Source organism: Mchenga conophoros, linkage group LG9, assembly GCF_057382185.1.
Source record: "Mchenga conophoros isolate Kocher_MC1m ecotype Shallow Benthic linkage group LG9, M_conophoros_male_GT1.1, whole genome shotgun sequence".
Lineage (NCBI taxonomy): Eukaryota > Metazoa > Chordata > Actinopteri > Cichliformes > Cichlidae > Mchenga > Mchenga conophoros.
In genome coordinates this window covers 33250900-33263671 of record NC_140534.1, presented here as the reverse complement: position 1 = coordinate 33263671, position 12772 = coordinate 33250900, and the positions used below count along the sequence as shown (strand labels likewise).

General features: G+C 42.8%; 1 protein-coding gene across 1 annotated transcript; it reads left to right on the top strand.

Annotated features, from left to right (window-relative positions):
• The first annotated feature begins 3823 nt into the window (after window positions 1-3823).
• On the top strand, window positions 3824-11820 carry LOC146567708 (uncharacterized). The gene is made up of 5 exons (XM_085287706.1): window positions 3824-4369; window positions 7752-7810; window positions 7904-7987; window positions 8068-8144; window positions 9464-11820. Exons 1-5 carry the CDS (start codon window positions 3999-4001, stop codon window positions 9506-9508), a joined length of 636 nt encoding a protein of 211 aa, XP_085143832.1. The 5' UTR covers window positions 3824-3998; the 3' UTR covers window positions 9509-11820.
• Window positions 11821-12772: the final 952 nt, after the last annotated feature.

The following is a 12772-nucleotide window of genomic DNA, read 5'->3' as shown; positions in this document are numbered from 1 at the left end:
TAATATTTGCCTTCATATTATAAATATTTTCAGAGTTCATAGATTTGGGCTGAAATTTGGTGATTTTTAACTATTTTCCCTTCTGTGGTGTTCAGGATGTTTCAGCCTGAAGTGTAAAAACTGACCCTGTGACCCTCTGTGATCATGCAAGGATTTCAGAACCTGAACTTGTTTGATCCATGTGATATGTCCAAAACTTGCATAAGGAACAGGCGTGCCTCCCAGTCGTAAGCTATCCCACAAACTGTGACTACAGTCAAGCCAACACTGTTTTGCAAACTTTGCTGCCTCAGTTGTTATGTTTATATATTTCTGTCCTCTGACTGTGACAAGCAGGAGCTTTGTCAGTATGAAAGTTACATTAAAGACATAAAGAGTGTGCGAGTTAGCTGATGTCACAGCAACTTCCAGTTTTAGCAACGTTACTTCAAAAGGAACTCATGCAGCCCTAAAATGGCCTCGCATGCAAAGAAATTCCTTCTGTGAATTTTCCACTTGAGAGAAACTGAATCATCACAAGCTTCACGAGAGCCGTCCAGCTGCTGCGAAGGCTTCAGCACGACGGAGCGCCGCCTCCTCCAGAGTGAGGCTGAGTCATCGTTCCAGAAGTGAGCAGGCATGAGTGCGTCTGCAGGCACAGTGAGGCATCAAGGGACAGCAGAGAAGCCTCAAAGTTCAAGGAATCTGCAGGAAGTTCAAGGGGTAGCAGAGGGTTGGTGCACAGTTACTTTCTCTGATGAAGCCAACTTCTGTTTTGGAAATCTGGAAAAATCCTTTGTCTGTGGAAAATCCTGAGATTTGTGAGGCACGTTTACAGGTCTAGCCTGCCTCAAACATGGAGCATAAGTGAAAAGTGGCTCAGAGATCATTAGATCAGCATGTTGGATCCATGGTCAGGAAACCAAACCGTGGTGAATGATCAGTTCTTGGAAGCATGTAGACAAGCAGAAGTCCACAAACTGTGAAGAACTTGGAGCACTGATTACTGTCTGGAGGTTCTCTCTCCTGTCAGGTGCAGGTGTGGGCCGGCAGCTGGAGGAGTCTCTGTTTCCCAGGCTTTGCTAATCACACATGCCTTCATTTTCTCAGCAGTGAGCACTGTTTAAAGGTTGGGGTGGGTCTTCCATCTCTGTCAGATTGTTGTCACTACAACAGTGCTAATCGCCCTCATGCTTAGAACAAGTTTTTGTGTCATGCTCTGCTTAACCTTTTGCTCTTATCTGCCTCCAGTAATTTTTCTAATGACCTTCCTCTGTTGCGGACATTCCTCAGTCCAAACCTGTTACTTCAATTTGTTATCATAAATTGTTGTCACAGTAGCTACCAGCTATCCTAGGAATCCTCACCTGCAGTGTACCTGCCTGCCCGCTTTCCACAGCTCCTTCTCCCAGTCTCCTCTGGATTCCTCCGTCCCGTCAGGACATCCTCCACAGCCTCTAGATAAAGATAATACCAGCTCCACTTCTTCTTGAAACTAAGTTTGATTCTGAAACCTTCCTGTAACCAGAGAGTTACCTGCACAATCTCCTGCTGCTGTTTCCAGTGTCGTTAACTTCTAAAAACCTGTTAAATAAACCGTTTAGAACTGTTGTTAGTTTCTTTCAGGCCACTCATTTGGTCATTATGGCATTTAGGACTTCCAGAAGCTGTAAACACCGACTCTCTGCACAGAGTTCATTTGAACTGCTCTTTACCAAAGAATGTGAGCTTTGTGTCTGCAACAAATATTATCAAAATGTACATAATACAAGTTCTTCTTTTCTACTACTACTCCACGACATTCTTAATTAGCTATAATAAGGAAGAACAGTAATAATTTACACAGCCTGCCATCTGATGGTTTTAATGCGTCAAGTTCAAAGTCAAGATGAAGACTTCCTGTCCACAGGATTCACCTTTGACCTTTGACTTTTTGTCAAGTTCACAAAAGCATCAGATTCAGAACTTCAGTTTGGCTTCATTTGAATATGTGTTTGCAAGTTTAACCAAATACCTTTCAGCCGTTTGACCATCGGCTAACTACTTCTTCTTGTACAATAAACGAGTCATGTTCACAGACTCCAACTTCCTCAGAATTAGCAGGAAGCTCTGTGGAGCATGACGAACTGTGCGATTCACTCAGAAAAGACGACGTTTTCCTGTTTGCCTTATTTTCTGCACACTTATTCAAACAAACCCACATTTTAATGACGCAGGAATCCATCCCACATCAGATTTATGACAGCAGCTGGAATCTGTGCAGAGTGCAAAACAAACAGCTCCACAGCTGAGGAATAACTGCACCGCCATTCACACAACCCTACACCACTACAGTTAACCCTGCAGCGGCCGGTGGTGAGATCGTGAAATGAACTCAGCACATCCACTGAAGTACAGTTTAAAGTCCTTGCACTCTGGATGCAGCTACTTTCTCCTTCATGCCATTTGTTTGAAAGCTTTAGTTGCTTCTTATCTGCTAATATACGCTCACAAGATCATTATGTGCACCTCTCTGCCACCAGGCTTGGACCTGCTTTCGTTAGCAGCAGCCACGAGGAGATGCTACACTGTGGTTATAAACACATGGACACAGTCAGCAGCAGCTCAGGTGGGCTGTGGTGTGTAAACGACGCGCAGCTAAGGCGCCCAAGAGTTTCAGTGACTCACCCACGGCATGCACTTCTTTAGCCACAGACGTTAGAGTCACTGACAGATCTTTGCATAAAGCACACAGGAGGACAGAAACTGTTCACAAAGATAAAATCGCTCTCACTCTCTTTCTAACCTGTTCCCACATTAACCGTGAATAATTCTGATCATGTTTCTGCATCGTGACCACTTCATGAAAACTGTTGTTAGTTGGATTATGACTTCCTGTAAACGCGTCTTGCACCACTTTGTTTATTCAACACAAACCACGTTCTTCATGTAACGCATCGGTGCGTGGACGGAGGGACCCACGGTAATCCTGATCACATATTTATTCAGCCGGGAGAAAAACTTCCCAGTGACTCTGCGTGTCCTGTAAGCTCCCAGTATGTGTGGTCATGTGACCTGTGAGCGTCGCGTGTCAGTAATCGGATGATTGACCTGACAACAAATACTCTGCTGCGTCACTGACTTTAATCCGCACCTGCCTCGAGCGAAAGCAGAGAGGGAGTAAAACCGGAAATCCACACAGATTTCAAAATAAAACGAGAAACTAACTTTATGTTTGACATTTGCTTCTTGATGACATTTTTTATGCTGGAGGAGAAAAAAAAGGCAAAAATAAAACAGATGCAGCAGTTTGCAAAAGCCTGTTTAAGCAACCTATAATAAAATACATCAGTATCCCTCTGACATGTTACAAAAGCAGACACACCTGTTTCTTTAAACTACAAATCAAGAATGTTTTCTTAAATACATCTTTTTTTTTACAAAGCTCAACTTTGTAAATTGCCTGTATGTCTGTTAACTTTATGTGACTTGGTTGCTTATTCGGCGTCTTCTACTTGGAACCTTTTATTTAATCTTTAAAGCTGCAGATTTTGTAGAATATATCTGATAAATCTGATCAAGAATAGCTCAAAGTCCTGAGTAGATAGTCTGATTTGAAAGCACCAAATTTTACTTTCTGTAATTAGCAACAGCTCTGTGCAATCTTCATTGTTACTAGTTTATTTTCAGTCACTTTCTGTTATTTATGCCGTGAAATAAATAAAATATATCTTGTATATGTAAAAGAGATTTTATTATTTAGACTTCTTTTCTCTCCGAGACATTTTTCCCGTTAGGAGCGTTTTCGCTGCGCTTTTATTTTGAAATAATGAACTAGAATTTTTCCTGCAGTCTGTCAGCCTTGACTCGGGGGTTGCTAAGGCATGCGCGCCATAGCAACCGGCTCACCAGTGAAGGAAAAGTGAAGATTTTAATGTTCATGTTGTTTAAACACACGAGGAAGAAGAAAATGATGATGATGATGAAGGGTCCCTTCCAACCTTCGAGACCGGATACAGAAACATCCCAATGAGGTAAAAATGCCAGGAACTAAAGTCATCAAGCCTAAACCAGTCGATACAACGAGGAAAACCCAGGAGAGACCCAAAGCGGCCAAAGAGGCGCAGAGTGAGCTCCGAGTTCCCGCTGTGCGCAAAAGCCGCGCCTCCAGCTGTCCGAGAAACCCGCAGCCTGAGCGGTGCCAAAGACCGACCGGCGGGCCGCAGGGGTCACCCTCCAAACCAGGGAGCGAGAGGAGAACCAGGTCCACCTCCACTGCCCCCAAACCTCCACAGAACGGCTCCAAAGCGAACCGGGACTGCAGGAGGGCCAATCATGCCGCCGTGGAGCCCAAATATCAAAGAGAGGAGCGGACAGTGCGAGCGGAGGCCAAGTACGCAACAAGCCACAGGTGAGATACGTCAGAGGGGCCTCGTGGACACCCAGTGGACCACGTGAATCCATCTGTAACACCACTCACAAACAGCAGTGAAGGGAGAATGGATATGAGAAACGCCTTTATTATTATACTGTAATACCCATCACAGCATCGAAAAATAAAGTTAAACACAACAAACAGATAGAAGTAGCTCAGTAAAATTAAATAGACTACAATAAAGACAAACGAAACACAATTAAAAACATCCTGCTGACTGTAGTAAAAACAGCACAGCAAAAATGTTTTTATGCTCAAAATAATGTTCAGTCCGTCCACAGAGGATGCTGCAGATTTACAGATTTATAGGCTGTATAGAAAAGATGGAGTGAAGTTGAAGCCTAAACAAGAAGCTGCTGGTTGTGCGTGTTGAAAGTGACGCAGAAGTCTGTGGCGTCACCAGTGCTCACAGAAAAGCAGCATCAGAAACTGTAGAAATCAAAAAATGGAACGATAGTATTTGATATTTTAGCGTCTCCTGTTAAAAACATTAAGAAAATTATTTCGCATGCAGGAAGCGACAGGAAGTTGGGAAGCCTGATTTTTTCCTTTTATTATATTTGAAGCTCTTGGACTTTTGAGAAACGAGCATATTTGTAATAGAAACGCGTAAACACTGATATCAGCCAAATATATCCAAGCAAAACACTATCATTCATTAAAAGTCAGACGATGGTCTGAACCAAACACAAAAGCAGATTATTTGTGAGGAAATTGTGTTTATTTATGCTTTAAGAGACAACAGCAGCACCAACACAGTCCACAGGTCCAGTTCAGTGAATTGCATTAGTGACAAAGATCACCTGCACAGTGTAAATGAAGGAGGAAGTTATCCATCGAGGCCTCTCTCTGCTGTAAAGCTGGACGTGCAGTCAGCGGGGACTGTGAGAGCTTCAGTGGAGATTATCTTGCCACACTGAGCGATGCTGTAAATTTAATAAAAATATGTCAGGATCGCTCCGTCTGTAGCGCAGCTGTGCCAAACATGTCGTATTTAACTGCTTCACACCGAGACTCTGAAGGCAGGAAGTATCATTTTTTTCTGTTACCTCGACGACTTCTATGGTGGGCGGGACTAAGATGGGGTAAAAACTGAGACTTGAGGAGGTGGGACTGTGAATTATGAGATATGAGTGCATTCATATTGTTTTGTATTTAATGCCATTTTTTCTGTTTTATGACTGTTTCATGTTAAAGATGGAAACGTAGATTTTGTAGTATGTTGTCTTATAGAGATGTCTGCTGTCTTTGGAAAAACATTTGGATGTTTGCATAACTTTTGTTTAACAGTTCTACTTTTTCTTTTTTTTAAATTCTGAGATAGTAGAAATAATTTAGCATGAATCTGGAAGTTTTCATTTATTGAATCAGGACAATGAATCTCCCCTCAGATTTAAAATAGCTGCTTGCGTACGCTGAATGTTTGAGTTTCTCTCTCCGAGGCTGCGTGCAGGTCAGCGTTTGGAGGGGAAGGCGTTCACGTGTAGTCCTGCAGTAAAGTTTCACGCAGCCATCTGGTGCAGCAGGTTAATCCCTGCATGTTTTACCACCAACTGCACGACAGTGCTGCAGGTGAACTGCTGCATGTCCGAGTCACAGCAGCACACAGTGTGGCCGGCTGTCAGATTTGGGGTTTCGATTTGAAGCACAAAGAAGACTCGAGTTGTTCAAATATGCTATTTTTACACCTGGCAGGAAACGTTCCCAACATCTCCACAGGAGTTTGTTGCTTTTCTCTCTGGATTAAAAAAACTTTCACATATTTGTTTTCATCTTTTTCTCCCATCAGCTTAAATATAACAGCTTCTAAATCCAAGGTAACACCTCATTTGTAGGGTCTTCCTCCCACTGCTTTCCAGCTGCGTACCACATCTGTGCATCTTTGATTGTAGCACCTCCTGCAGCCTCCTCTGGCTCCTCATTTCTCTTTCCTTTAGAGGCAATTTAAGAATTAAAAGAATCCATCAAGACAGCGTACAGAGAGAGCAGGACACAGACAGGTCATGCTTGGAGAAATTCATTTCATTCCAGAGGGGCTCAGATTAGAGCTGCAGCTGATGTTTTATGGATTCTTTTTGATTATTTAATCCTTTATTTAAACAGCTCGTCTCATTGGGATCACTTCAGTCTGGTGTTTGGGTTTTTTATTTCCTTGTTTGGTTTTAGTTTCAGCTCTAGTTCTGCTCTTGGTTTCACTTTGGCTTGTGTTTTGTTCGCGCCTCCGTTGTGTTTCCGTGTCTGGCTGTTTGTCTCTTTGTGTTGAATTACTCATGTTTTTTCCTGTTGTTGTTGCTCTTCCTGTTTTAATTTGGCGGGTAATGTCCTTTGTCTCTACAGGTTAGTTTAACCTCCCACAGCGTCGTTCTGTTACTCATCCCCTCGTGTGTTTGTAGAAACCGTCTCAGTGTCCTCTTGTCCTTCGTTGAGTCGTCCCTTGTGGTTGTGTGTTTCCTCGCCCTCAGGTCCCAGAGTCTGTCAGATCAAAGCTACGTTTTACCTTCACTCCTGAGTTTGGGTCCATATCCTGCACATGATAAAAATGTGTGCACAAATACACAAATGCACCTTAAAATATTCCAGTGAAATGATGAAATATGAGTTTAAATGTAATCAAAGACCAGAGAATGATTCACAAATAAAAATCATTATTTCTTATTTCTCTTCACTAACGAAGACCATCCGGTCTCCTTCAGTGAGGAGGGAGGAAAGAATAGTAGGTGGATGAAGAAGCGGATCATTGCACACCCTTCCCCTGTGATTTCCTGTCCCCTCCACCCTCTCCTCCGTCGCTCTCTGGTGCACCTGGTGGATGATGGTCCTGCCCCTGCTTAAAGGAGGCTGGGCTGTAGCATCTTCTGATTCCTGCCCCCCCTCAGTGGGGCTTTAGTTTGCTTTCCTTTCAGGATGAAGGTCCTGGTGGTTTGTTTTGTTTTCGGGGCTTTAGTTCTCTCACGTTACCACCCTGAGCAGGTGTGGCTCCTCCACACTTTAGATTTTTCTGCTTAAATGAAAAAATGTGAATGTCGGGTGTGGCATCCTGTTGAAATGTTTCGGTGGCTGAGAGAACTCGAGCCTTGATGCTCGGCCGGGTTGTGGCTGCGACTACATAAACAACCTGACCACAATCCAGCGCAGCCAGAACTGTGGCGTGAACCCTCCCATCCATCAGAGGAGAAGCAGATTTGTTTCTGTGGTTTTATCACAGTTTATGTTTGATAAGAGATTTCTGCAGCCAGTGGTTTATAAAATGTTATTACTCCATCAGCAGATTAGAGATTCACTTTTTCTTCTCATATTCTGTGTTTGTGTTTAAAAAGTCGTGGAAAGTGAAATAAAGAGTTTGTGTTTCCTGTTCCAGTAACAAAGCTTTCACCGTCATCCCCCCAAATCCCAAGAAGAGAAGAGAGATCCAGAAAAGTGAGTCACATTTCATCAGCGTCGTCTCGGAGCTGTTTAAATCATCATTTTCGCTGTTGATACTTGTTTTGTGATGTCTGATTGGCTGAGCAGAGGCGGAGGCAGAGCTCGCCGCCTTAGAGGAGCTGCGTCTGAGCCGAGCAATGGCGTATGTTTCCATCAACCCCAGCAGTGTTGGTGAGGAGGCGGGACCTGCGGATCTAATTGTTATATGTAAAGTTGTTTTTTTCGCTGACTGTTTGTTTGTGCGCTAACAGGCGGCTGCATGAGTCTGGAGGAAGTACGCTCGAAGCAGCAGCAGGAAATGATGCTGGCGAAGAAGAAGCAGAAACCGGTCTGACGGCTCATTTTCTTATTTGTCATGTTGAACACCTGGCCCATCCCACGTGGGATTCAAAGGCTCACAAAACGAAACTTCCTGAAATGCCGAGAAGAAAAACAAACTACAACATTCAAGTTAAACTGCTTGGCGATCCGCTTCAATTCTAATAAAAGCTTTGAAGTGGATCTGCAAAGTAGTCAAAGCTCATGTTTAACTGGAAACAATAGAAGTAAAGCACATTAAACTCAGCTTCCCAGTTTACTTACAGAAACCAAGTACTGGGACTAAGCCTGCGATCAGACTGAGGCGTCTGTAAGATGTGATCTCAAAGATCTTTAAAATGATTTTGTTTTTTAATCTGTGGTTCTTTTGACTTCGACACCAGTAACGTGTTTAAAAGTGTGAACAAACGCTCCCTGATTGATGCACTCGCTCATTTTATCAGCTTCGACGTCTGTTTGCCTTCAGAGCTGCTTCAGTTCTTTGTAGCACAGCTTTAACAATGAGAAGGAAACATTCATCTGTCCTTATTGACATGAAAGCATCACACAGATTTGTTATCTGGACGTCCATGATGTGAATCTCCTGCTCAGTCTGGAGTCTAGTCCAGATTACAGGCAAGAAACCAGTTTTTAGAGGTGATCTGAGCTTTGTGACGTGGTGCATCATCCGAGTAGACGAGTAGACTGAGTCATACGGGGATGGACAAGGTTAGCAACAATGCTCTGGTAAGCTTCTTCATATGGGGCGCCGTTTGTAAACTGAAACATGTTGAGCATCCAAAGATGCTCCTCTGCAGACCTGCAGAGTGATTATTTGAGTTACTATCATGGCATTTTCACCCAGAGAGCCCAGATGGTTTGTTGGACCATCATTCTCAGTAAACCTCAGCGATGGTTGTATGGGAAGATGAGCAGTTTCTGAAATACTGAATCATCTTTCTTCCTCGTTCTGATGCTCAGTTTGAACTTAAATCCACTGAAGTTCTCATGTGATTGGCAACAAGCAGTTGAGTGGAAATAAACACTGAGCTGCCACCTAATGAAGCAGTGAGTGTAGTTAATTATCTTCTGCGGTTCATAATATTAAAATACTTGGTGGTGCAGCTGATTCTGTGGTGGAGCTCGCTCAGAGATCAGAAACACTTCTGAAAACTGTCGCCAGTGAACGCAGCTCTTTGCTGCTTCCACCAGTGAAAGCTCTGCCTGAGCTCGTTTAAACTCTGAGCATCCAGCAGGTCATTATCTGTTGTTATATCAGTACGATCACAGCAAACAGCAGCGGACTGAAGATTTCACAGAGAAAATACTTTTCTCTCGATGTCGTTTCAGATGAAGAAGCCGGTGTTGGAGGAAACGTCCGTCCTGACGAGCTGAGCGTCTCCTCCTGCCTCGACTCCTCGCTGCAGCTCAAACATATAAATCACATATTTAAGGAGCAAACTTTAAATAAGTCTTTTTAGTGAAATATTTACAGATGAACAAACAGATGTCAGAGCTCACGTATGTCACCGTTGTTGTCATATAGTGGTTCGATTATGGTTGTTTCAAAGTTCTGTGAGTAGCTTTGTGGTCAAATGAAAATGTATTTTTTATCCAAGTTGAAATAGGAAATAACTTTATTAACAGGTCGATGATTCAAACATCTTCCTCCGAGCTTTCAGCCATCACGTCAGTAACATGGAGCTCAGGGAATCTTATATGTGCAGCTCAAACTGCAACCATCGCGGGCCCGAATGTGATAAATATAAAGAGTTGTGTGCTAACACACAGACAGAAGCTGGCTCACTGCTCACAGGTACTCCAGGCTTTCACCTGTTGGATGTGTTTGGTTAGATTCATTTTTCTTTGTAGGATTTTGATGCATTTTCTTTACCTTTGTTTTTATTTTATTTGAAGTTTTCATTAAATCTGAAGCCACGTGTTCAAACTGCAAACACCGGAAATAAAAGGTTTGCTGCAACAAGCAGACTCAGGTAACACCTCTGACCGACTGAGGTGTGGCCTGTGAACGCATCACGCCACTCTTCACTCTTACGTAATTCAAACACAACAGAGCAGAACTGACATAAACAGGCTGTGGACAGCACAGAGGACAGGTGACGCAATAACAATATGTTCACTTAATATTTACAATAAATGTTCAAGCAGCTTCTCTCTCTGCGTCACAGCTCAGTGTGCAAAGCAGCGCTCGTGCTCTTTGACATTTAGAAAAACTCATCTTCAAGATGAAGATCGTAAAGTTTTCCCGGTGTTATTCCACGACTCTGAAACTGCCTCCAATGACATTTCAGAGGTAGGACCTGGCTGCCTCACCCACGAGGTGTTTGAGGCATGTCCGGAGTTCTGATTTCTACCCACAGGAGAGGTCGTAGGGGTTTGGTGCTTGGTGGCTCAGGCAGCGGTCTGGGGTGGAGCCGCTGGTTGCTGAATCTGGCCAGTGTTGATTTCTATTTAGAATTTTTTAACTCTTTTATAAACAAACAGTTTCAGTTACCTGCAGCCCAGCTGCAGTAGAAACCTCCAACATCTGGCTGCTATAGAAACATAAAAAACTCAAATTGTCAGGTGGTAGATGATGCAAGCTTTTAGAAGACACACACAACACCACCTGGAGGTGAGAGGGAGATTGTTTCTTTAGATTTTGTAAAACTTTATATATCTGTGTATGCGCACATGTGAAGAATCAGTGCCACCTGAAGCTTTAATTTACCTCCCGCGTCTCAGGATTTACTGATAAACGTGAAGCAGGAGCATCAGCGGACATGGTCGGGGAGGATTCACCTTCCCTTTGACTCTGATGAGGCTGCTTCCTTGCTAGAATCCAAGCTTGTGTTTCCTCCCATGCCAGCAGAGGTCGTGTTCTGGCTGTTTCAGAGGCTGTGGCGGAGCTCAGGGTGGGTAAACGGTGACTGACCACCACACTGCACACAGAGGAAAGGTGACTGGAGAGCATTCAGCTTCCAGTAGGAAAACACCATCATGAAGAACGATCACAGCACAGCGAGAAGCACAGACACAGTGAACCGGAGGACTGTGGTTATTTTTATAATGTTTCATTAGTATGAGTCAAATGCAAGTCAGAGGAGCTCTTTGAATTCTTTGCATAACCTTCACATACACACATTAAAGAGCAGGAAGCTAAATGTCAGCATTATTCTTCTGTATCACGAACGCATAATTAAAATGTGTCATATGGCAACTAAAACCCACCTTTGCGCATGCGTGACAGCTGTAGGGAAGCAGCTGTAATTGTTTTGTGAGGCCATGATTGTAGTCCTTATAGGGAGGCGACTTTGTGGAGCAGGTGCAGCATTCAGGGGATCCGGGGAAGCTCAGACATTTCAGCGTTAGAATGTTTGTGTTTGTTTTTCCAGTGTTAAAAAATTCAAATTTCTGGTCATTTAATGAGAAAATATAAGAAATGTAATTAAAGTAAAAACTATTATATAAAGACAAGACAAACAATATTAACTTTAAACCAATAAAATCTTTGTAAACTTGATTTTTGGATAAAAACACCAGCGTTTCAAACGGGTTTTTATCAGATTTGAATGATAAGCCTACACATGCATGTTTGAAGTCATTTAAATTAAAGTCATTTAGGGTTCGGATCTTTGTTATATTTGAGCCACATGCTGAACAAGCGCATTTCTAAAAACTGCAAATAAAGTATCGTACATGTAGCACTCGCAGCTCTCCTGTCTTTTCTGTGTTTTCTGCTGTAGAGCACAGATTAATGTTTCATTTGAAAAAAGACTCAATGTTAAGCTTAACCAGGCTGACAGCAGCCTGGTGGATAACTTCATTCTTTGTTTGTTTGTTTGCATGTTACAGAGCCTGCACAAAATCACTGATCACACAACAGGGAAATGCCTTGTACCAGATTTAGCTCCTAGCTAATCTCCATCTGTAAGCTCTTTGGCAGGTATGCACCATATTGACTAAGCTATAAAATACAAAAACACAGCCAAGATACAAGCTGTGGGAACAGTATATAAATCAAACATGCATGCAAAAAAGGTTTTAAAAACCCAAAATATATTGTAAAATCATATGTATATGTGACCGGTGTGTTCCTGCGTTGCTAGAATTAGAATTCAACTTTATTGTCATTGCACATGTTACAAGTACAAGGCAACGAAATGCAGTTTGCATCCATCCAGAAAGTGCTTTGGCAGTAATATAGATATATTACAAAATATGGATCTATTATAGGTATGTTACAATGTACACGGTATGAAGGTATGTTATGTTGTGTCTGACAATGAAAGGTAAAAAGAAACAAAGACCTCCAAGTCATTAACCTGCTCGCTCCAGCTCCTACAACCAACTACAAACAGCAGGGAAGAGGGTTGGCTCCACCCACCACAACTCCCAAGCTAGCAAGAATTATCTATTCATGCTAGCACTGACTGTGCCTATAACACATATGCGACACACACGTACTACACATTTACAGCATCTAGCAAAGACAGACACAGTGATGACAATAATAGAACTAAAAACACAATCAGAAACATCAGGGTGGCTAAATATACTGTATATGTGTGTTGTACAAAGAAAGGACACAAACCCCTCCCACAGGGGAATTGTAGGAAAGGGGAGAGGCCAAAGGGGTACACTGTATTTATAGGGTTG

Coding starts and splice junctions, on each gene's coding strand:
- LOC146567708 (XM_085287706.1), top strand. CDS start 3,999: ATGCCAGGAACTAAAGTCATCAAGCCTAAACCAGTCGATACAACGAGG. Junction 4,370..7,751: donor AAGTACGCAACAAGCCACAG/GTGAGATACGTC, acceptor TTCCTGTTCCAG/TAACAAAGCTTTCACCGTCA. Junction 8,145..9,463: donor CGAAGAAGAAGCAGAAACCG/GTCTGACGGCTC, acceptor ATGTCGTTTCAG/ATGAAGAAGCCGGTGTTGGA.